Source organism: Rhinoraja longicauda, chromosome 38 (genome assembly GCF_053455715.1).
Source record: "Rhinoraja longicauda isolate Sanriku21f chromosome 38, sRhiLon1.1, whole genome shotgun sequence".
Taxonomy (NCBI): Eukaryota; Metazoa; Chordata; class Chondrichthyes; order Rajiformes; family Arhynchobatidae; genus Rhinoraja; species Rhinoraja longicauda.
This window is the reverse complement of record NC_135990.1, coordinates 3,134,856-3,159,916: the sequence shown is the minus strand read 5'-3', so window position 1 is coordinate 3,159,916 and position 25,061 is coordinate 3,134,856. Positions and strand designations below refer to the sequence as shown.

The window sequence follows — 25,061 nt, the reverse complement described above, 5'->3', positions numbered from 1 at the left end:
ACATTGCTGGCTTTACCCTGCACTAAATGTTATTCCCTTATCATGTATCTGTACACTGTAAATGGATCAATTGTAATCACGTATTGTCTTTCTGCTGACTGGTTAGCACGTAACAAAAGCTTTTCACTGTACCTCGGTACACGGGACAATAAACTAAACTAAACTGAAAACAACATTTGCAGTCCCGACACAATCTTTTGAGCATGTTGGAAAATTGTTATTATTTGAATAGTCGGGTAACTTCAAATTTTAAAATCAACATAACCCAATTTGTACTCCAGTGATTTGCAATGGTGATTCAAGACGTTTCTGGTTAACAGTAATTTTACTGCAAGACGTTGATTAATGGGAAAGCTTGCCACTAATGTTCAACTTGTGCTTTGCTTCTTTGCTAATACATCGGTTGTCATTAATAAACTAACTAGGGAACGAACATTCAAGATGTAAAATATAACCCACAGCAGTAAAATGTTAAATTATGTGGATGTCACCATCAATAATTAGAATATTTTAATAGAACATATTCATGTACTTCCAAAGATATTAAAACATTTATTAACACTATCAATTTTGAGCAGTGTGTCAAAATACCTGCCTGTCAAAATTGTATTTAAAACTCTCCTTGTAACTTGTTCTTGTGTGTCTTATGATTACATTTACTGTTTATTCTCTGCATAATATCATAGAGTGGTGCAGTGTGGAAACAGGCCCTTCAGCCTAACATGCCCACACCGGCCAACATGTCCCAGCTACACTAGTCCCATCTGCCAGCGTTTGGTCCATCTTCCTCCAAACCTGTCCTATCCATGTTCAACTGTTTCTTAAACATTGGAATAGTCCCAGCCTCAACTACCTCATCTGGCAGCTTGTTCCATACACCCACCACCTTTTGTGTGAAAAAGCTACCCCTCAGATTCCTTTCTTCAGACTGATACAATCTATTTTCCTTTCTTCAGACTGATACAATCTCTCATGATCTTAAGCACCTCTATAAGATCACCCTCATCCTCCTGTGCTCCAAGGAGTAGAGACCCAGCCTACTCAACCTCTCCCCCCCAGCTCAGACCCTCTAATCCTGGCAACATCCTCGTAAATCTTCTCTGCGCCCTTTCCTGCTTGACAATAACACGGTGCCCAGAACTGAACACAATGCTCAAAATGCTTCCTCACCAGTGTCTTATACAACTGCAACAGCATGTCAAAAATGTATTCCCAGCTTGGGCTAACACCTTTGTCCCTGTCATTATTTCACCTGACTGGCAACCACAAGCTATTGTTTCCCTTGTGAACACGTCCCATGGCGTTTTATAACTTTGCTTCTGCACCACAGGGTCAAAACTCTGCCAGCATGAAATATAACTGTAATCAAGCACTAAACCTGCAGGTGGTGCCTCAAGAGTTCTCCAAGCTCAGTCTTTAAAAAAAAAGGAACTTACAATTATTGGATGACAGTTGAGAAATAGTATTTCTGCTGGAAAATTGAGAGGCTTTTATTGAACTTTAATGGGCATAGACGACTTTGTGGAAAGCTATAGAATTGTACAAGAGAAAAGAGAATTCTGTGAAAATTAGTTTCTGCTTTTACCTCAGCAATGTCATTTTTCCCCTTCATTATATCTCCAATTCCCTTCAAGTAATTTTTCTTGAATCTGTTTCTGACAACCTTTCACGCAATATTATGACAGGCCAGTTTTAAAAAAATAAAAGTTCTGATCTCGTCTTTTGCAAATTGTCTATGATTCATTATTGCACAAAATAATACAGATCACATGTCTTTATGTGAATGCAATTTTAGAAACATAGAAAAATAGGTGCAGGAGTAGGCCATTTGGCCCTTCGAGCTGATCATGGCTGATCATCTAAAATCAGTGCCCCGTTCCTGCTCTCTCCCCATGTCCCTTTATTCCTTTATCCCTAAGAGCTAAATCTAACTCTCTTGAAAATATTGCTTATTTGGAAAAGTGGGAGAAATTCTTTGGAACGTAGAATGTTTGGAAATAGAGGCTATGGACATCGGTTCTTTTGGTAGCAATAGAAACATTGAATGTGCAAAGTAATGTTGAGATAGTAATAAATGGTAATAAAGCTGAGGCTTTATAAGGCGTTGGGCAGGCCACATTTGGGATACTGTGAGCCGTTTTGGGCCCCATATCTGAGGAAGGATGTGCTGATAGACAATAGGTGCATGAGGAGGCCATTCGGCCCTTCGAGCCAGCACCGCCATTCAATGTGATCATGGCTGATCATTCTCAATCAGTACCCCATTCCTGCCTTCTCCCAATACCCCCTGACTCCGCTATCCTTAAGAGCACTATCTTGCTCTCTCTTGAATGCATTCAGAGAATTGGCCTCCACTGCCTTCTGAGGCAGAGAATTCCACAGATTCACAACTCTCTGACTGAAAAAGTTTTTCCTCATCTCCGTTCTAAATGGCCTACCCCTTATTCTTAAACTGTGGCCCCTTGTTCTGGACTCCCCCAACATTGGGAACATGTTTCCTGCCTCTAACGTGTCCAACTCCTTAATAATCTTATACGTTTCGATAAGATCTCCTCACATCCTTCTAAATTCCAGTGTTTACAAGATATAGATGACGTTGGAGAGGGTTCACAAGAGGTTTACAAGAATGATCCCAGGGATGATTGGGTTAACACACGAGAAGGGTTTGGTGACTCTGGGCCTGCACTTGCTGGAGTTTAGAAGGGGGATCTCATTGAAAGCTACCGGCTAATGAAAGGCCTAGACAGAGTGGATGTGGAGAGGACGATTCCAGTAGCAGGAGAGGCTGGGACCAGAGGTCAGAATAAAAGGACGGACATACCTTTGGAATGGAGATGAGGGGGGGATTTCTTTAACCAGAGGATGGTGGATCTGTGGAATTCATTGCCACAGACGATTGCGAAAGCCAAATTATTGGGTATTTTTAAAATGAAGATTGTCAGATTCTTGATTGGTAAGGCTGTCAAAAGTTACGGGGAAAAGGTAGGAGAATGGGATTGAAAGGGAGAAAAAGATCACCAGTGGAGCAGACTCGATGGACCAAATTACCTAATGTTGCTTCTGAGTCTTATGGTCTTTTGAGATTTGCTGCGGCATGTGATGACGTAGGCACAGGTCGTGGTATTCCAGCTCCTCCGAACAAAACTTAGAAAAGAACCGAGTAAAATTGAAGGGGTGGTTTCTGTGCTGTAATGATTTCTCTAAAGGGCCTGTCCCACTTAGGCGATTTTTTTTAGGCGACTGTCATAGTTGTAGCAGGTGGCCGAAAAAACGGCGACTGGACCCCCCTACGACAATGTCTATGACAAGCTACAACAACCTACCACCTAGTCGACGTCAAGCTACGGCAAGCTGCCGACAACCGGCGACCCAATCGTCGCGAGTAGGACGTCCACCTACGACCGCACCTACGACCACACAGGTGACAACCGAAGTCAACCTACGTCTACCCGCGACAAGCTACGACCGTGTCGGCGACAACTGAAGAAAATTCGCGTCATTTTCACCTCCGGTTTTGACGCCGGTCCCTGTTGACGTAGGTAGTAGCCAATGGAATTCACCGAAGTCAGCACCGGCGACAACCTATGTCACCTGGCGACAACCTACGACAGCGCCCCCGTCAGGAGACGTCAAGCCACTCGCCGAAAAATGTTCAACTTTCTGAAAATCCAGCAGCGACCAGAAAGATGCTACAAGTAGTATAAGAAAATAACTGCAGATGCTGGTACAAATCGAAGGTATTTATTCACAAAATGCTGGAGTAACTCAGCAGGTCAGGCAGCATCTCGGGAGAGAAGGAATTGGTGACGTTTCGGGTCGAGACCCTTCTTCAGTCTGAAGAAGGGTCTCGACCCGAAACGTCACCCATTCCTTCTCTCCCGAGATGCTGCCTGACCTGCTGAGTTACTCCAGCATTTTGTGAATAAATACCTTCGAAAGGTGCTACGATTCTTTGGGCGACTGAGGAGACTACTCACGCCCACCCGCAACCGTATGGCGACAGCGTAGTCGCCTAAAAAATCGCCTGAGTGGGACATGCCCCTAAGGAATCCCCTTTCAGTTCTGGACATTCCCTGGCTGGTGTGAGTGAACCTGATGACAGCTGCCTTTTACTGTAGATTGCCTTAGCATGGACCACCATTAGGTGGCAGTATTTCACCATTTACCACAACATTTCATTAAATAGCCACCGTCCACATTCTCCAATGGCACTGGAATAAAAATCATTCTTGAAGGCAAAAGATCTGCTTTCCCTTAAATCTTTAGAGTTTGATTTGAGCTTTCTCAATTATTAATAACTGACTGTCAATATGTTTTAATTTTTTTCCACTAAAATCGACTAACAACCCTGATAACGTCATGTGTAGCCTCTCTTTGTACCCTTGAATTAGTAGTCGTCTTTTCTCCTTCTCCCTTACTTCCTTTCTCTCGTGCTTTCTCTCTTTCTCACTCCCTGTTTTTCTCTCTCTTGTCTCCCTCACTCCCTTTCTCTATCTATCTCTTGTTTTCCTCACTCCCTTTCTCTCTCTCCATCTATCCCATCTCTCTCAATCCCTTTCTTTCGCATCTCACTTAATCCCTCTGTCTCTCTGTCTCTCTCTCTCTCTCTCTCTTTCTCTTTCTCTCTCTCTCTCTCTCTCTCTCTCTCTCTCTCTCTCTCTCTCTCTCTCTCTCTCTCTCTCTCTCTCTCTCTCTCTCTGCGCGCCTCTCTCTCTCTCCCTGCCTCTCTCTGCCTCTCTCACTCTCTCTCTCTCTCTCTCTGCCTCTCTCTCTGCCTCTCTCTATCTCTCTCTCTCTCTCTGCCTCTCTCTCTCTCTGTCTCTCTCTCTCTGTCTCTCTCTCTCTGCCTCTCTCTCTCTCTCTCTCTCTCTCTCTCTCTCTCTGCCTCTCTCTCTCTCTCTCTCTGCCTCTCTCTCTCTCTCTCTCTCTCTCTCTCTCTCTCTGCCTCTCTCTCTGCCTCTCTCTCTGCCTCTCTCTCTCTGCCTCTCTCTCTCTCTCTGCCTCTCTCTCTCTCTCTGCCTCTCTCTCTCTGCCTCTCTCTCTCTCTGCCTCTCTCTCTCGCTGCCTCTCTCTCTCTCTCTCTCTCTCTCTGCCTCTCTCTCTCTCTCTCTCTCTGCCTCTCTCTCTCTGCCTCTCTCTCTCTCTCTGCCTCTCTCTCTGCCTCTCTCTCTCTCTCTCTCTCTCTCTGCCTCTCTCTCTCTCTCCGGCTCCCTCTCTCTATCCCTCTCCCCCAGGTTCTTGGCTAGTTATGGTGGTGATGTGAAGCAAATACATTAGAGCTAGCTAAAATAAGCCGCAACATCTAGTGTGGCCTGTGAGAGGCGCTCTTGGATTGCCAAGTGATTGGGTTCCAAATGCACATACCAGCAAGATTGATATCGAGGGTGGTGAATACAGAATGATAAACACAGCACGATGATGCTGATGCAGTCTGGGTATCATCTCCTTTCATGTCCTGAACTATGTGCTTGCTGCAATACAAATCCAGCCCCCCTTTGTGCTGTAGCACATGGTTGGCCATTAATCTAGGGAAGATGCCCATTGTTTGATGTCGGCGATGATTTATTACTGTGATTTTTTTTTTTCCTAATCTTTTCAATATGTACAAGTGTGGAGTTTATTTTAAATGGAGTTGTGTGCAGAACTCATTCATGCTCGTAGTGGATGTTTCCACGAGCGGGAATCTCTAGGAATAGAGGCCACAGCCTCAGAATTAAAGGACGTTGTTCTTTTATGAAGGAGATGGGGAGGAATTTCTTTGGTGAGTCTGTGGAATTCATTGCCACAAAAGGCTGTGGAGGCCAAGTCAGTGGATATTTATAAGGCAGAGATAAATAGATGGATATTTTTAAGGCTGAGGTAGATAGATTTTTGATTAGTACGGGTGTCAGGGGTTATGGGGAGAAGGCAGGCGAATGAGGTTAGGAGGGAGAGATAGATCAGCCATGATTGAATGGTGGAGTAGATTTGATGGGCCGAATGGTCTAATTCTGCTATCCTTAATGACCTTATGACCACATGAACCAGTGATTAAGGATGATTATCCATGCTCTCTCTACATCCCTTCCCCCACCACTTGGTCAATTAAAGACTATTATCAGTAATTTGACCACCTGCACAGATATATATTGTGAAAAACAATGCAAGAACATTTTGAAGAGTTAGTCATATCTTGTTCAGCAGGGCTAGTGGGCAGAAGAATGGCTAATGGACTTTAATTCAGACAAATGTGAAATGTTGCATTTTAAGTCAAACTAGGGTGGGACCTTCACAGTGACTGGTTGGGAGGGGCGTGGGGACTTGTAGAGGAGAATGATCGAGAAGTATAAGTACCTAGTTCACAGAGACTGGAATCGCAGGTAGGGAGGGTAGTGAAGGCGGCTTTTGGCACGCTGGCCTTTATCAGTCAGGGAATTGAGTATTGACGATGGGATGTTATTGTTATAGTTTTTAGATTTTTTTTTAGATTTAGTGATACAGCGCGGAAACAGGCCCTTCAGCCCACCGAGTCCGCGCCGCCCTGCGATCCCCGCACACTAACACTATCCTACACACGCTATGGTTTAAGGAGAGATTTACAACCTGAGGGGCATCTTTTTCATGTGTAGAGCGGTAGGTGTATGGAATGATCTGCCTGGGGAGGCAGGTATAATAAAAACAGTTTCTCAGACAGAGGGTGGTGGATGTATGGAACAAGCTGCCAGTGGAGGTAGTTGAGGCTGGGACTATCCCATCGTTTATGAAACAGTCGGACAGGTACATGGATAGGACAGGTTTGGAGGGTTATGCAGGCAAGTGGGACTCGGGTAGCTGGGACATTGTTAGCCGGAGTGGGCGAGTTGGGCCAAAGGGCCTGTTTCCACACTATCACTCCATGATTCTAGTTGAAGGACATTTGGACAGGTATATGGATAGGAAAGATTTAGAGGGTTATAGGCCAAATGCAGGAAAATTGGACTAGCTTAGATGGGGTATTTTGGTTAGTATGGATGAGTTGTGCCAAAGGGCCTGTCTCTGTGCTATATGACTCTAATGGGGAGGAGTTGGCTGCGCCTAACGGCTGCGGCTCTCTGGCAGTCTGTTGTCTTTTTTTCTTTTTTTTTTGTTTGTGTCGGTGTTGGGATGGTTTTTGTTTCTGTTTTTGGCTGTGTATGTGTGGTGGGGGTGTGTGGTGGGGGTGTGGGGTGGGGTGGGAGGGTGGGGCGGGGGGAAACCTTTATTTATTAGGTCTCTTCCCCGGGGCGCGGCTCGGCTGCGGGCCTTAACATTGCCAGCGCAGCTCGGCTGCGGGACGTTTCAGTGCCCGGTGCGGCTCGGCTGCGGGCCTTAACATTGCCGGCGCAGCTCGGCTGCGGGACGTTTCAGTGCCCGGTGCGGCTCGGCTGCGGGCCTTAACATTGCCGGCGCAGCTCGGCCGCGGGACGTTTCAGTGCCCGGTGCGGCTCGGCCGCTGGACTTAACATCGCCCGGTGCGGCCGCGGGACGTTTCAGTGCCCGGTGCGGCTTGGCCGCTGGACTTAACATCGCCCGGTGTGGCCGCGGGACGTTTCAGTGCCCGGTGTGGCCGCGGGACGTTTCAGTGCCCGGTGCGGCTCGGCCGCGGGACGTTTCAAGGCCCGGTGCGGCTTGGCCGCTGGACTTAACATCGCCCGGTGTGGCCGCGGGACGTTTCAGTGCCCGGTGCGGCTTGGCCGCTGGACTTAACATCGTCAGCGCTGTTCGGCCGCGGGACGTTTCAGTGCCCGGTGCGGCTCGGCCGTTGGACTTAACATCGCCCGGTGTGGCCGCGGGACGTTTCGGTGCCCGGGGCGGCTCGGCCGGGGGGGCCTTCCATCCCCTTGCGGGGGCTGTGCGTGTCGTTTGCCTCGGTAGGGGTCGAGCTGCCTGTCCGTGGGTGCGGGGGGAAGAGAGGGGAAGAGAGGGGAAGTTTTGTTGCCTCCATCACAGTGAGGGGGTGTTTGGAGTCACTGTGATGGATGTTTGTGTTGGGGTCGGGTGTCCTGTGTTCTTTTCTTTTTTGCTGTATTTTGTGTGACTGCTGAAATTTCGCTCGGTGTTGTGCCGAGTGACAATAAAGTGTTGTTATGTTATGTTATGTTATGTTATTTCAGATTAAGAGTGTAGAGTTAACAAAAGTGAGGTTGACATTTTTTGAGATGCAGCATGGAAATACGCCCTTTGGCCCACCGAGCCCACATGACCATCGATCACCCCTTCATACCAGTTCTGTTATCCTGCTGTTGCATCCACTCCGCACACTCTAGGAGCAATTTACAGAGGGACAATTAACCCACAAACCAACACGTCTGGGATGTGGGAAGAAACCAGTGCATCTCAGGGAAACTGACGGAGTCACAGGAGGAACGTGCAAACTCCACACAGACAGCACCTGAGGTTAATATTCACAAAATGCTGGAGTAACTCAGCTGGTCAGGCAGCATCTCAGGAGAGAAGGAATGGGTGACGTTTCGGGTTGAGACCCTTCTTCAGACTGATGTCAGGGGGGCGGGACAAAGGAAGGATATAGGTGGAGACAGGAAGATAGAGGGAGATCTGGGATGGAGGAGGGGAAGAGAGGGACAGAGGAACTATCTAAAGTTGGAGAAGTCAATGTTCATACCACTGGGCTGCAAGCTGCCCAGGCGAAATATGAGGTGCTGTTCCTCCAATTTCCGGTGGGCTTCACTATGGCACTGGAGGAGGCCCATGACAGAAAGGTCAGACTGGGAATGGGAGGGGGAGTTGAAGTGCTCGGCCACCGGGAGACCGGTTTGGCGAACGCGGACCGAGCGCAGGTGTTGAGCGAAGCGATCGCCGAGCCTGCGCTTGGTTTCACTGATGTAAATAAGTTGACATCTGGAGCAGCGGATGCAATAGATGAGGTTGGAGGAGGTGCAGGTGAACCTCTGTCTCACCTGGAAAGACTGTTTGGGTCCTTGGATGGAGTTTAGGGGGGAGGTAAAGGGACAGGTGTTGCATCTCGTGCGGTTGCAGGGGAAAGTGCCCGGGGATGGGGTGGTTTGGGTAGGAAGGGACGCGTGAACTTGCCTGCACCTGAGGTTAAGATCAAACCAAGGTCTCTGGAGCAGTGGCTCTACCATTGTTGCCACTGCTACATTACAAAGTCTTTGATACATTTTTTTTTAATGTAAAATTTATAAAATGTTCCTAATGTTTTAAAGGGTGTTGTAACAATGTTTGCTGTGTTTTTTTTGTGGTTTGATGTGTTTAGTCATTGACTTGCTAACTAATGATGTAACTGGTGTGCATGGAGGTCAGCCAAAAAATCGCAATCACCATCATACTTTATTAGCCAAGTATGTTTTGCAACATACGAGGAATTTCATTTGCCATACAGTCATAAATCATGCTTTATGTTCTTTTACATTCATCTGAAGGGATGTGGGTTTTGCAGACATTGTTTATCTCTAGTTGTCCTTGAGCAGGTGGGTCTCCTTCAGCTGCTGCGGGCGGCCCTTTGAGGTTAGGGAGAGTGTTCCAGGATTTTGACCCAGCCATGGTGGAGCAGGAGCAGTATAATTCCAAATCAGGGTGGTATGTAGCTTGCAGGTGGTGGTGGTGGTGGTGTTTCCATGCTTTTACTGCCCTTGTCCTTCTCTCTGGCAGAGGCGCTAGGCTCAGAAGGTGCTGTCTAAGAGCGCTTTTTAAAAGTCAGCTTTTACAATAATTGTAAAGAATTTATCCATATGAACAGTATAATATCCTCTTCGATTTTGCTCGAAGTAAATGGAACAGGACAGCAGTTGGCTCAGCTTCCAGTGATGCGGTCCATTAAATCCTCTGCTATTTCCCTTCTGTAGTTAATAGACAATAGGTGCAGGAGGAGGCCATTCGGCATTTCGAGCCATCACCGCCATTCAATGTGATCATGGCTGATCATTCTCAATCAGTACCCCGTTCCTGCCTTCTCCCCATACCCCCTGACTCCGCTATCCTTAAGAGCTCTATCCAGCTCTCTCTTGAATGTATTCAGAGAATTGGCCTCCACTGCCCTCTGAGGCAGAGAATTCCACAGATTCACAACTCTCTGACTGAAAAAGTTTTCCTCATCTCTGTTCTAAATGGCTTACCCCTTATTCTTAAACTGTGGCCCCTGGTTCTGGACTCCCCCAACACTGGGAACATGTTTCCTGCCTCTAACGTGTCCAACCCCTTAATAATCTTATACGTTTCGATAAGATCCCCTCTCATCCTTCTAAATTCCAGTGTATACAAGCCTAGTCGCTCCAGTCTTTCAACATATGACAGTCCCGCCATTCCGGGAATTAACCTAGTAAACCTACGCTGCACGCCCTTAATAGCAAGAATATCCTTCCTCAAATTTGGAGACCAAAACTGCACACAGTACTCCAGGTGCGGTCTCACTAGGGCCCTGTACAACTGCAGAAGGACCTCTTTGCTCCTATACTCAACTCCTCTTGTTATGAAGGCCAACATTCCATTGGCTTTCTTCACTGCCTGCTGTACCTGCATGCTTCCTTTCAGTGACTGATGCACTAGGACACCCAGATCACGTTGTACGTCCCCTTTTCCTAACTTGACACCATTCAGATAATACTCTGCCTTCCTATTCTTACCACCAAATGATGAACCTTTGCTCTGGGTACTGGATGCCCTCTGCACGGTTTATCCTCGTGTTTCTGTGACCTACTCTGTGACGTGCTTGCTTTCAGCCAGTCAAGGTCGGATTTCCGGATTTACACCCGCAAGGGTTGTGCTCACGGCAGTTTCAATTAAAACTTAACAAGGTTTTGAGGGCTTCTACTCACTCGGGGCAAAGTGAGAACGCTCACTAGAGTGTTGGTTGCCAGAGGGATGCAACTTTCAACTCATCGAAGGTGAAGGAATGTAGAGGCTGGAGATTTCTTTCTTGGGGAGAATGCTGTTATGAAACCCTGGTGTTAGTGAAAACAGAATTTAAAATAGACATAAAAGGAAAGTGGATTCATATTTTGGAAAATAAAAAATTGAAAGTGGGGGGGCTTAGCTGTGAGTTCTTTCAGAACTAAACCACTGGACACAATGGACGACACAGGCCCTCAATTCTGTGGCATTTTGTTCAACTGATTAGCTGCCTTTCCAACTGAGCCAGGCACTCATGTAAGCACCAGCTTTCAAGCTCAAATTTACAGTGTTTTTCTTTCTCTTGGGCAAACCTGCATGGTTTTGCAATTCAACAAAACCTTCCAAACAGCAACAGCATTCTTTTGTATGGACACCATTGTCATTCACAATAGAGTTTGGAAGATGTTGATATTCACAGCACGGTGTCCGTGAAAAGCTACTGGTTTGAGAAATGGACACAGCGGTTATGCCCTGCTAGAGCATTACGTTCTAACATCCCAATTTAAATCCTTAAAGGGTCAGTACCCTAGACTCTTGTTGACTATGCAGCCTTTATTTTTGAACTTGGTTTCCTTTGAGTCGAGGCTTCTGCACTGTTGAGCATTAATTAGCTGTCCATCCTCATCTCGCTTGCTCATTTATATCCATGGGAACCATGCCCCGGTTCTCGCTCCCTGTTTGCCTGAGCTATGATCATGGTTTTACCACAACTAGTTATTGAAAAATCAAAGCCATTCTTTTTAAATTAAGCTGGAAAGAGCTTTGAGGTCTTTCAGTTGGCAGGAGTGAGCAGTTCCTTCTAGTGTTTGAAATCCTATCAAGGAGAAATTGCACAGCATCACAAACATGTGCTGAACTCCCAATGAGTCCGAAAGACAAACTAACCCATAGCCTAGCGTTTTTAACAGCTGCCTTGTCCATGTACATAAAAACTGAACAGTGCTAAATCATGAACTACTTTTATCTGGTGTGATCAGGTCATTCTCGGGCACAGCTTTAGTGTATCCTTCTTGCGTTTATGCGGAGAAGAGTATCACAAAATGCTGGGCTAACTCAGCGGGTCAGGCAGCATCTCAGGAGAGAAGGAATGGGTGACGTCTCGGGTCGAGACCCTTCTTCAGACTGATGTCGGGAAGGGGGCAGGACAAAGATAGGATGTAGTTGGAGACAGGAAGACAGTGGGAGAACTGGGAAGGGGGAGGGGAAAGAGAAGGACAGAGGAACTATCTGAAGTTAGAGAAATCAATGTTGATACCGCTGGGGTGTAAGGGTGTTTGTGGAGAAGAGAGTTTGTACTTATTATGGCAGCAGTCTTCGCGCAGGGCAACCTCTCTTGGGTTGTGGTATCACTGGCAAGTTCAGACTTTACTACCCTTGCCAAAATGCCGACAGTGAGAAACAACAATTAAAATTAAGTTGATAAATTAATAATAGAGGGGACACCATAATGTCTTCACAACCTGTAACAGGCAAAGTGTGTCATAACAAAGCCCCGAAACAAAATGCCATAGATCCTCTCTAACACCATTCACTGATCCCTCCGTGCTATTGCAAGAGTGTAGCGCAGCTTTCAGCCTTACGTTAAACCACGTGCTTAATGTACAACCTTAATTCAATAGAGGATAGACACAAAATGCTGGAGAACCCTTGTCCATAGTTTGATGTCCAGATATCCAAATAGGTCAGATTAATCAAGTATTCTAATTAATCAGGTAGCAAAGTCTATAGACAGCGTTGCCCCATGGAATAATCAGGCTACGTCTAGCATCACATCCCTGCGATTTGCAACGTCTCCAATGAAACTACGCATTAATAAAGAAGTATTGTGTGAGGGGTGTCGCATTTGATGGGGTGTTAAAAGCGAAAAAACCGTCAGACTTGAATACTACAAAAATAATCAGCAGAACCAATTTTCCAAGAAATTGCAGATACTGGTTACTGCATTACGTTTGAATAACAGCTCCTGAGGTCTATAAACATTAGCATTTATCACTCAATGTCTATCCTATTGCTGTATTGCAAACTTCACATTAATCTCTGGTATTCAGACACCGAAGGCTTTATCCTGGGGATCCTCTCTATCTGGGTTATTTCATGTCTTGCATCAGTGACTTCTTAGGCAGTCGCCAAGACCAAGTGTCAAGAGTGTTTTATTGTCGTATGTCCCAGATAGACCATATTCCTCAGACTCTGGATCAGTTACTAAACATAGTCTTTTGGTACATTATTGCAATGAGTACATTTCTTTTGTGTCAGAAGAATTGAACAGGGCAGCGTAATCATGCTGCAATTTGTAGGATGATCTAGATGCTCAATTTGTAGGCTCCTACCTTGCAACCATTTTGTTGGCTCCATGGTCATCTTGTTGTGACAAAGACTACAACAGAGTTCCATGTGCTGTCAGATCCTATGTGGTCTTGGATTCCATGAAGACCACCCTCAACTACACAAAGTGCCGCTGTCTAGATTTAACATCCACCATGTGAATAAAAACCCATCAATATTATGATCAGCTGTGCGTCTGGTTGTTAAATACTTGTTACTTCTTGATACCTTGGTCCTCATTTGTCTAACAATAACCCCGTTCCTCCTGTGGATCTCTGGGTTCTGAATTGGCATCCATTTTATGGAAAAGATGGGAGACTTAGATGGATAGTTCTGGCAAGTGGTACAATGTTGGAGGTCCTAGGACTTTGTAGGGCAGATCTGATGGCGTGATAAGTGTCTCCATATCTAAGTATGTGGAGATCAGGTTGCAAATGTATGGGGCAGATCTGAAAATGTCTCCATATCCAGCTATGTAGAGATTAGGTTGCAGTTGGACACTCCAGATAAGATCGATTGTCACTATCATTGAATGATATTGGAACCCCTTCATCCACTGCATAAATTGAGTTCTTTGGGTTTTGACCATACCCTTGTTAATTGCCTCATCCTACCACCCATGGAAGTGCTGACCTCTATGTTAGTGTTGCGTGCAGCATGTGACTGATGGTTGTTGTGTGCTACCTGATGCTTTATTGCAGTGAACAGCATCACACTTGCATTGAATTTGATCGGCTGCCTAGCTTGGTTGATTGGAGGAGGAGGAGCTGTCAACTTTGGCCTGGCCTTTCTCTGGCTCATTCTGTTCACACCTTGCTCTTATGTTTGCTGGTTTAGACCAATCTACAAGGCCTTCAAGTAAGTACTCAAACGTCACTCATTTTCCTCGGCACCCCTCGCATGGACTTCGAGAGAGTTCAAACATTTTAACATCAAATGTTAAATTATTAAGGGTTCTTGGGCCAAATAATTACATCTACATTTTTATCGACTCAGCACACCAGAAATTAAGTGAATTAAACGCTGAAACAAGGAACTGCAGATGCTGGTTTACAAAAGACGCAAAGTGCTGGAGTAACTCGAGGTTCAGGCAGCATCTCTGGAGAACCATGGATAGGTGATGTTACGGGCCGGGACTTTTCTTCAGACTGATTCTGGGGGGAGGGGGTGGCAGGACACAGCCTGGAGAATAATAGAAACATAGATAATAGGTGCAGGAGTAGGCCATTCGGCCCTTCGAGCCTGTACGCACCGCCATTCAATATGATCATGGCTGACCATCCAACTCAGTATCCTGTACCTGCCTTCTCTCCATACCGCTGATCCCTTTAGCCACAAGGGCCACATCTAACTCCCTCTTAAATATAGCCAATGAACTGGCCTCAACTACCTTCTGTGGCAGAGAATTCCACAGATTCACCACTCTCTGTGTGAAAAAAACCTTTCTCATCTCGGTCCTAAAAGACTTCCCCCTTATCCTTAAACTGTGACCCCTTGCTCTGGACTTCCCCAACATCGGGAACAATCTTCCTGCATCTAGCCTGTCCAACCCCTTAAGAATTTTGTAAGTTTCTATAAGATCCCCCCTCAATCTTCTAAATTCCAGCGAGTACAAGCCGAGTCTATCCAGTCTAAGCCGAGTCTATCCAGTCTAAGCCGAGTCTATCCAGTCTGGGGTTAATGCAAGTGAGGAGTGGGGTTTTGATGGGAAGATGGCTGGTCAAAGGCCAGAGGCGAAAAGACATGGGGTGAGATAAAAGGAGTGCAGAGTTGTGAATTGTGAAGCTAGAGGAAGGAATGTAGGTGGAGTGGGAGGAGAGAATTAGGCGCAAGTCCAGAGGAGGGGGAAGGGGTACATACCTCAAATTGAAGAATTCAATGTTCGTATTATTGGGCTGTAAACTACCCAAGCAGCACATGAGATGTTTGTGTGAGGCCCAGGACAAAAAGGTCAGTATGAGGATATGAAATAAATGCTTTTGATTTAAACTGATTGCTAACCACTTTGGTGCACTGAACACTGACAATTGATAGCCTTGCCTTCAAAGAAGATTATATTCATTTTCAGCAAAACTGATTTCTGACTGCTTTATAATTTGAGGAGGTATGTGACGAGTCTTTCCACTGGCTGGACTGTTTGCCTTTGAGGTACAGAAAGCATAGATTGGAGGATTTTATTTGCATATATATATATATACGGGGACGAAAAGAAGAAAGAAAGCACTGCCAGAATTAGTCATTTACAAAATTCACTTTTAGGGGGTGGAGCGATATTTGAAGAACGATGGGAAAAGTCAGGTAAACAGATTGTGTTACTAGCTCTTTCCGTGCTGTGCCACAGGGAAATAACAGCCCTCGGTGCTGTGAAAGCTTACAATTCTGTAGCTTAGCAGCAGCAAGGCTAGTTAACTGTTTTCAGCAGTTTTCAATCCTGTCATCTTTGGAGAGCAACGTGAAGCAAACTGAAGATTGCACAATTACTGAATTGCAGCTTAAATTTCCAAAACTCTTAATTCTTCTCTAATGCATTAATGGCACTTTAGTCCATACTTAATTGTCCATTGCTTAATTGCCATACAGTATGGAAACAGGCTCGTTAACCCAACTCATCCGCGCAGACCTCTGGCTTTGCATTTTACTCCTCCTTATCTGACGTCCTCCTTAAACTCCTTTTTAGACAATAGACAATAGGTGCAGGAGGAGGCCATTCGGCCCTTCGAGCCAGCACCGCCATTCAATGTGATCATGGCTGATCATTCTCAATCAGTATCCCGTTCCTTCCTTCTCCCCACACCCCCTGACTCCGCTATCTTTAAGAGCTCTGTCTAGCTTTCTCTTGAATGCATTCAGAGAATATACTGAAACTATTACTGTACAAAATTATATTAATCCAAGTCATTCTCAAGTGAAGACCCTCGTTTAGAATAAGAAGGGACACTCGTTAGAATAATCTCGCCTTTGTCATTTACTCCACCCCTCTGTTATTCAGCTCACCTGTGTCCACCTATCACTTGCCAGGCGTTATCCTGCTCCCAGACTAATCCATCAGTCCGAAGAAGGGTCCTTATCTGAAACGTTGCCTATCTATCCTCTCCGCAGATGCTGATTTCCATCTGGCACTTTGCGTGTTCTGCTCAAGATTCCAGCACCTGCAGTCTCTCGTGTCTCCGTCTTAATTGTGCATGACTTGATCAGCAAACAGAAATAGAATTGAACCATTTCATCCAGGTGTTTTACAGCCTGTTATTTTGAGAGTCGGTTGCAAGAAATGAATAGAGCCGGAGAAAAATAACCACATTGCTTGTCCGACTAAATTAGTTTTCACTGTAACAATTATTGAAGCTGCCTTATCTTTGGGGCTCCAGATGTATTTGTAGCCTCATTGTTTTGCGTTTCCTTTTCCAGCTTTATTTGGCTAAGGACACACAATTCCACGTTAATTGAAACACATTCTTCTTATCTTGGGTCATGCATGCAGTAGGATTATTTCTTTGCCTGAAATTGTGTTCTAAAGATCCAGTTTGTTTTCCAGAATTGGTGTTGATGACACCCAACTCCATTGCCAAAAAATGCCAGCTGTCCTCTTCTCAGTGCAGACTTGTACTGCAGAAAACAAATGGAATCGATATATTAACCAAGAACAAGTCCCAAACCAATTTATTTTTCCCTCACTTAGGAGCAAGACTGTCTGTGTAACAGTTTTAAAATCACGCTCTTGGTTTATTTTACACCAACACTGTCACACTTTGCTCCAAGTTGTGATACTGAGTCAGTCTGTCTGACTGCATAATTCTCAATAGGTAGCTGCAGGTTTTTCCAAACTTTCCTTCCTCCCTCTCAGAGTCGAGCTGGCATACGGTTACACAGGATACTCCATCTGATATTGTTGCTGCTTTTTTTTGGTTTAGTTTAAAGATGCATTAGTTTAAAGTGACATCAAAATGGCGGAGATTAGTTTTGGTTTATTTTAGAGATACAGCGCAGAAACAGGCCCTTCGGCCCATCGAGTCCGCATTGACCAGTGACCCCGCACACTAACACTATCCTACACACACTATACCAAGCCAATTAACCTACTAACCTGTACGTCTTTGGAGTGTGGATGAAACCGAAGATCTCGGAGAAAACCCACTCAGTCACGGGGAGAACGTACAAACTCCGCACAGACCTGTAGTCAGAATCGAACCCGGGTCTCCGACGCTGCAAGCGCTTTAAGGCATCAACTCTACCGCTGCGCCACCATGCTGAGATGTTGGCACGGCACTGTGCCGTTTAGAGATATAGCATAGAAGTAGGCCCTTCTGCCCACGCCCTCCACCAATCTCCCGTTCACGCTAAATTTATGTTATCCCACTTTTACAAACACTCCCTACACACTAGGGCCAATTTAGAGGCCAATTTTAAACCCAAGATGCGAGACTGTCAGGTTTTGTTCCTTCAATCTTAGCATTTTTTTCCTCAAAAGACTATAGACAGACAATCATTCTTGATTAAAGTTTCGTGGGCATTTTGCTTTTGCTCTTTAACTAGTTTTGCTGCAGAATTGTAAAACAAAATTCCGATGAATCTGAATCTTGTGATGAGGCTCTGATTTGCTTCAAGAACTAACTCTTCTTGCTCTGTTCCTTTGGCCCTTCTTTGCGAATGTATATAAAGTTCCTACTGATATTTCGAGTAGATATTTAAAATTTGATGTGGGTTCTCTAGTTTAGCTGGTGTGTTGGTTGATGGGTGAATTATCTTTCAATCATGTGATTGCCAATGTTGGTCATTACTAATTGTCTGGAAATGTCTTCTGTTATGCATTTGCACTTTTAGGTCGGATAGCTCGTTCAATTTTATGGCGTTCTTTTTTACGTTCATGGCGCAGCTGGTGATCAGCATTATTCAAGCCGTTGGAATTCCTGGCTGGGGAGTCTGGTAAGGATTAGATGTTTTTATTGCATGTAGAATAGCAAAGACATGAACGTCACTGCCATTCACTTAAAGTTATCTTATGTAGATCAATCAGGGTGGTCCATTTAGAGAGAAACCATTTAGAGAGAAATAACTAGTGATTTATACACCTGACCCACTCTCCTCCACCAGCCCCAATGTTTAACATGCTGCAGAGATTCAGGAGATGCCATCCTTGGCTGTGCAGGTGCTCCTCAACTTACCATGGGGCTACGTTCCGAGAAACCCATCGGAAACCGAAAATATCGCGAGTCGCAATGCATTTAATACAGGCGATCGTGTGGCCAGAAGCGAGCTGCGGGTCGCTGACGTTTGCACCATCGCAAAGTCAAAATATCGTAAGTCGAAGCATCGTAAGCCGGGGAGCATCTGTATGTGAGGTTATTCACTTTGGAAATAAGAATAGAAAGGCAGATTATTATCTGAATGGTGTCAAGTTAGGAGGAGGGGGAGTTCAACGAGATCTGGGTGTCCTAGTGCATCAGTCAATGAAAGGAAGCATGCAGGTACAGCAGGCAGTGAAGAAAGCCAATGGAATGTTGGCCTTCATAAGAGGAGTTGAGTATAGGAGCAAAGAGTTCCTTCTACAGTTGTACCGGGCCCTGGTGAGACCGCACCTGGAGTACTGTGTGCAGTTTTGGTCTCCAAATTTGAGGAAGGATATTCTTGCTATGGAGGGCGTGCAGCGTAGGTTCACTCGGTTAATTCCCGGAATGGCGGGACTGTCGTATGTTGAAAGGCTGGAGCGATTGGGCTTGTATACACTGGAATTTAGAAGGATGAGGGGGATCTTATTGAAACATATAAGATAATTAGGGGATTGAACACATTAGAGGCAGGAAACATGTCCCAATGTTGGGGGAGTCCAGAACAAGGGGCCACAGTTTAAGAATAAGGGGTAGGCCATTTAGAACGGAGATGAGGAAGAACTTTTTCAGTCAGAGAGTGGTGAAGGTGTGGAATTCTCTGCCTCAGAAGGCAGTGGAGGCCAGTTCGTTGGATGCTTTCAAGAGAGAGCTGGATAGAGCTCTTAAGGATAGCGGAGTGAGGGGGTATGGGGAGAAGGCAGGAACGGGGTACTGATTGAGAGTGATCAGCCATGATCGCATTGAATGGCGGTGCTGGCTCGAAGGGCTGAATGGCCTCCTGCACCTAATGTCTATTGTATTGGATGTAGTGGTATGCAGGGAGGAAGGGCTGGTTTTAACGGAAGATGGACCAGCTTTTTGTATCCATCATGCAGTGACGTATACTGGTTTACAAATTCCACGATACATCAGTGGTGCAGCTGGTAGAGCCGCTGCCTCACAGCGCCAGAGACATGGGTTCGATCCTGACCTCGGATGTTGTCTGTGCGGAGTTTGCACGTTCTCCCCGTGACCATGTGAGTTTCCTCCGGGTGCTCCGATTTCTTCCCACATTCCACAGATGTGTGGGCCTGTAGGTTAATTAGCTTCTTGCTTTACTTCACGCAACTAAAAACAAAAAAAATTGCAAATGCTGAAAATCTGAACTAAAGCCAGGAAGTGCTAGAAATAGCTAGCAGGCCCAGCAACATCTGTGGAGAAAGAAACCTGAAACCATTGACTTCCCTGCTGAGCGTTTCCAACGTTTTCTGGTTTTCCAGAACCAGGGGTCACAGCTTAAGGATAAGGGGGAAGTCTTTTTGGACCGAGATGAGAAAACATTTCTTCACACAGAGAGTGGTGAGTCTGTGGAATTCTCTGCCACAGAAGGTAGTTGAGGCCAGTTCATAGGCTATATTTAAGAGGGAGTTAGATGTGGCCCTTGTGGCTAAAGGGATCAGGGGGTATGGAGAGAAGGCAGGTACAGGTTACTGAGCTGGATGATCAGCCATGATCATATTGACCTACTCCTGCACCTATTTTCTATGTTTCTATATTGTATCTGTAGAGTGGTGTCTTTTTAATTGCCTGCCTTTTGGAGTTTTGAAGGATGCATAAGTTGGTGATTATCGTAAGACACAAAATACTGTAGTAAATCAGCGGGTCAGGCAGCATTGCTGAAGAACGTGGATAGGTGATGTTTTGGGTCAGGAAGTCTGAAGAAGGGTCCCGACCTGAAAGGTCAGCTATCCACGTTCTCCAGCGATGCTGCCTCACCAACTGAATTACTCCCAGCATTTTGTCTACCTTTGGTAAACCAGAATCTGCAGCTCCTTGTTATTAAATATTGATGATTTTTCTGTGCTCTGCAAGATTCTGGGTTGAAACCAGATGAATGAAGTTTTACATTTCAATTTCCTTTACTGTAAAGCACTCTGAAACATTTGATTCCAAATCTCACATCTTGCATCTAATGACTGCTGTATATTTAACCCACTGAAATTCACTTGTCTGAACAGTATTTTAATAATTAAATATATTTAAATATTAATATCCAGTGCAATTGAATTTGGCCTGTTTGATTTATACTGGCTTTTGAAGGAATTAAATAATGGTCAGATGGCAGCAAGTTTAATTTATATTAATAAGAAACCCCATAAAATGTATTGGAACTTAAGTACAATCTGTTTTTTTAAATAAAGGATTTGGATGTATATTAACATGATAGTGAGCATTGTGAATGTAGATCATATCAAGATGCATGAATGCACATTTCATTTTTTCACATTGCAATATAAATACAGAATGATAATAGATTCTTCAGTTGCTTCTAAATAAATCCATTATCATCGTTACTTTTTTGCATATCTTTCATTCATTGTTCTTTATCTCTCCACATCACTGTCTGTATCTCTTGTTTCCTTTATCCCTAACCAGTCTGAAGAAGGGTCTCGACCCGAAACATCGCCCGTTCCTTCTCTCCAGAAATGCTGCCTGTCCCCCCGCTGAGTCACTCCAGCTTTTTGTGTCCATCTTCGCTTCTAAATAAATGCCTGTCAATCCTATTATTGGAAACCTAACCTCCAAACAACAAAATAGCATTAATGAGCAAGGTGTCAAATTTAATTATGGTCTGATATGTGAAACTCTGGTAGATGAGATGATGGTTTGACAGGTGTCAGTTACATGACTGGAGCTGTAGCAACATCTGATTGAATCATCCACTTTGCACTATTTTGGATGGTGTTCTCTTGGGTGTCGATCGAATTTCTGTTAGAAGACTAGTTTAGTGGAATTTGGGAGGAGTTTCAAAGAGCATCATCGATATCACTTAACGATTCAAGGCTTGTCTAACGTCAATATGGGTTTGTTAATAGCAAAATAATATTGGTGAGCGTTTGACAGCACTGGGCCTACATTCACTGGAGTTTAGAAGAATGAGGGGGGACCTCATTGAAACGTACAGAATAGTGAAAAGCTTGGATGGAGTGTATGCAGAGAGGATGTTTCCAATCGTGGGAGAGTCTAGGGCTAGAGGTCATAGCCTCAGAATTAAAGGAAGTTCTTGTAGGAGGGAGATGAGGAGGAATATCTTTAGTCAGAGGGTGGTGAATCTGGATTTTTTTGCCTCAGAAGGCTGTGGAGACAAAGACAATCGACAATAGGTGCAGGAGGAGGCCATTCGGCCCTTCGAGCCAGCACCGCCATTCAATGTGATCATGGCTGATCATTCTCAATCAGTACCCCGTTCCTGCCTTCTCCCCATACCCACTGACTCCGCTATCCTTAAGAGCTCTATCCAGCTCTCCCTTGAATGCATTCAGAGAATTGGCCTCCACTGCCTTCTGAGGCAGAGAATTCCACAGATTCACAACTCTCTGACTGAAAAAGTTTTTCCTCATCTCAGTTCTAAATGGCCTATCCCTTATTCTTAAACTGTGGCCCCTTGTTCTGGACTCCCCCAACATTGGGAGCATGTTTCCTGCCTCTAACGTGTCCAACCCCTTAATAATCTTTAGTCAGTGGATATATTTAAGGCAGAGATAGATAGATTCGTGATTAGTTCAGAGGTTATTGGGAGAAAGCAGGAGAATGGGGTTTGGAGGGAGAGATAGATCAGCCATGATTGAATTGGGGAGTAGACTTGATGGGCCGAATGGCCTAATTCTACTCCTATTACATATGATCTCATGAAAATTGTGCAACATTTTATTTGCACAGTATTGAAGCTTCCACTGCCGAGTCTTGTGTCCGTTGTGGATTACTTCCTTGAACGCTGGGAACAAAAGATTGAAGGTATCATCATTGTGGTTAGAGCTACTGTTTCAATTTTCAGGAGGATGAGAAAATGGTAGCTTCTGTCACTGGTCTCTTCCAAATGGGTGCAATCAAGCACATCTCTTTCTTATTCTCAGTCTAATATTTCTCCATTGCAGTCTGATTATCGGACATGCATCAAGTTTATTTGAGCTATTAACGAGGGTGAGATTATATGCTGGAGGGGCATTGGGATCATGAACTGCTACTGGACACTAGGCATCTCAATTCTGACTCAACAAACATTGAACTGAAGGTTGTATAAACCGTTCAGTTTAGTTTATTGTCGCAGTGAAAAGCTTTTGTTGCATACTAACCAGTCAGTGGGAAGACAATACATGATTACAATCAAGCTGTCCACAGTGGGCGGCACGGTAGAGCAGCGGTAGAGTTGCTGCTTTACAGCGAATGCAGCGCCAGAGACTCAGGTTCGATCCTGACTACGGGTGCTGCACTGTAAGGAGTTTGTACGTTCTCCCCGTGACCTGCGTGGGTTTTCTCCGAGATCTTCGGTTTCCTCCCACACTCCAAAGACGTACAGGTATGTAGGTTAATTGGCTGGGTAAATGTAAAAATTGTCCCTAGTGGGTGTAGGATAGTGTTAATGTGCGGGGATCGCTGGGCGGCACGGACTTGGAGGGCCGAAAAGGCCTGTTTCCGGCTGTATATAAACATAGCACAAAAAGTAAGGAAATTTGTGTTTGGTAGATTATTTCTTTGTTGTAACAATGCTTCTTGGCAATAAATCTTATACCGTTGGAAAGCCTGTTTATTTCCCTTTTAAATGGTGCCACATTTGTAAGGAACATGCATTTGTGGGATGAGCAGCAGAGCTGAGTATATGGGTTGCGCCCATGAAAAATTTGCCAAATCTTCTCTGCCAATGCCAATCAGCTTATTCTGCTGTTGCTATTGACTCTTGTTTTGAGCTTCTGGTACCCCCAGGTGCTGACAAGAATGGGATGCCATCCCACAACAGTGTGTGACCAGGCTGGTGACCAGCATGAGGAGGAGGTGCCAGGCTGTTGTGGCTGTGTATGGTTCTTCCACACGCTACTGTGGCTCCTGTTTATTAAATGAATAAATTGTTAAATTGCCAATATGTCTTGTTTCTTCAGACTTCAATCATCCAATCCACCAAACAACACCGAACAAGAGTCAATGGCAGAATAAGCTGTTTGGCATTGGCAGAGAAGATTTGGCAAATTTTTCATGGGCGCAACCCACATACTCAGCTCTGCTGCTCATCCCACAAATGCATGTTCCTTACAAATGTGGCACCATTTAAAAGGGAAATAAACAGGCTTTCCAACGGTATAAGATTTATTGCCAAGAAGCATTGTTACAACAAAGAAATAATCTACCAAACACAAATTTCCTTACTTTTTGTGCTATGTTTATATGATATGATAAATTTTAAAAAGTGTAAAAATACATGATAAGGGAATAACGTTTAGTGCAAGGTAAAGCCAGTAAAGTCTGATCAAAGATAGTCTGAGGATCACCACTGAGATAGATAGCAATTCAGGGCTGCTCTCTGAAACCAAGATGTATAAAAATGGTCTTTAATAAAACCTGACAATGTGCACTTTAACCACCTGTGATTTTTTTGCTATTACAAATCTCAAATTGTGGAGTACAGAGGCAAATAAATAAATGATGGGTCTTTGGCCCAAACATTGTGGAAGGCACTGTATAATTCATGCAATGCTTGATTTAGCAAAACCTAGCAATTTAACGCGAGAAAAGAGATTTTTAGTTTTTGCTTTGCCAGTGTGACAAAAGCACTGTTTGATCTGTTGGCTATGCATTAATATAGTGATCTGAGGATTGAGTAATGAAATCGTTTTGCTTTTTTCTATCCCCGTCGAGTAATGCCGAGCAGGCACAGGTCTCCAATGCACTCTTATTTTCTTGCCAACGAACAACTAAAAGATTTTTGATGGCCCAATAATTGTGATGCGGTCACTATGGCGATCTCTAAGCATCTGCTTTTAAAGCCATTCCTGGAAGCGTGGAAAATGGGTCAGATGTGAAGGAAACAATAAAGATTGACTTACATTTATAAAGCATCTCTTAAGACCTGTGAGCTGTCCCAAAGTACTTTACAACCTAAGTAGTCTCTGAAATGTGTAGGAAAATAACTGCAGATGCTGGTACAAATTGAAGGCATCACAAAATGCTGGAGTAACTCAACGGGTCAGGCAGCATCTCAGGAAAGAAGGTATTGGTGACGTTTCGGGTCGAGACCCTTCTTCAGACTGATGTAATGTAGTCATTGTGATGAAGGAAATGTTGTGGACAATGTTTGCAGAACAAGGTCCCATAAACAACTGATGATAAAGACCAAATAACTACTTCTAGCAAGACACAAACGAGTAACCCAACGGGTCAGACCACCTCTAGAGAGAAGGAATAAGTGACATTTCGGGTCGAGACCCTTCACTAGTCTTCCCCAGTCTGGGGAAGGGTCTCTACCCGAAACATCATCTGTTCCTTTTCTCTAGAGATGCTGTCTGACCCGCTGGGTTACTCCAGCTGTTTGTGTCTATCCTCAGTTTAAACCAGCAACTACAGTTCCTTCCTACACATACAACATTTAAGAGCAGATGTGGATTCAAATCTCCATTTTAAGATGAAAGTTATGACGATTTCTAGTCCCTAATTTTATTTTATTTTTTGGTGTCTAGGTTTTCCATACTTACCAGCAAATGTACCCATCTAGAATTAAATTGACTGTCCATGTCCTCC

The 25,061-nt window shown here is 44.6% G+C and overlaps 1 protein-coding gene across 1 annotated transcript in view; it reads left to right on the top strand.

Annotated features, from left to right (window-relative positions):
* LOC144610960 (secretory carrier-associated membrane protein 5B-like) overlaps window positions 1-25,061 on the top strand; it is a 66,338-nt gene that overhangs the window by 25,144 nt on the left and 16,133 nt on the right. The window contains exons 4-5 of the mRNA XM_078429999.1: window positions 13,893-14,049; window positions 18,010-18,111. Of these exons, the coding sequence (XP_078286125.1) occupies window positions 13,893-14,049; window positions 18,010-18,111 (259 nt within the window). The remainder of the gene's footprint in view (window positions 1-13,892; window positions 14,050-18,009; window positions 18,112-25,061) is intronic.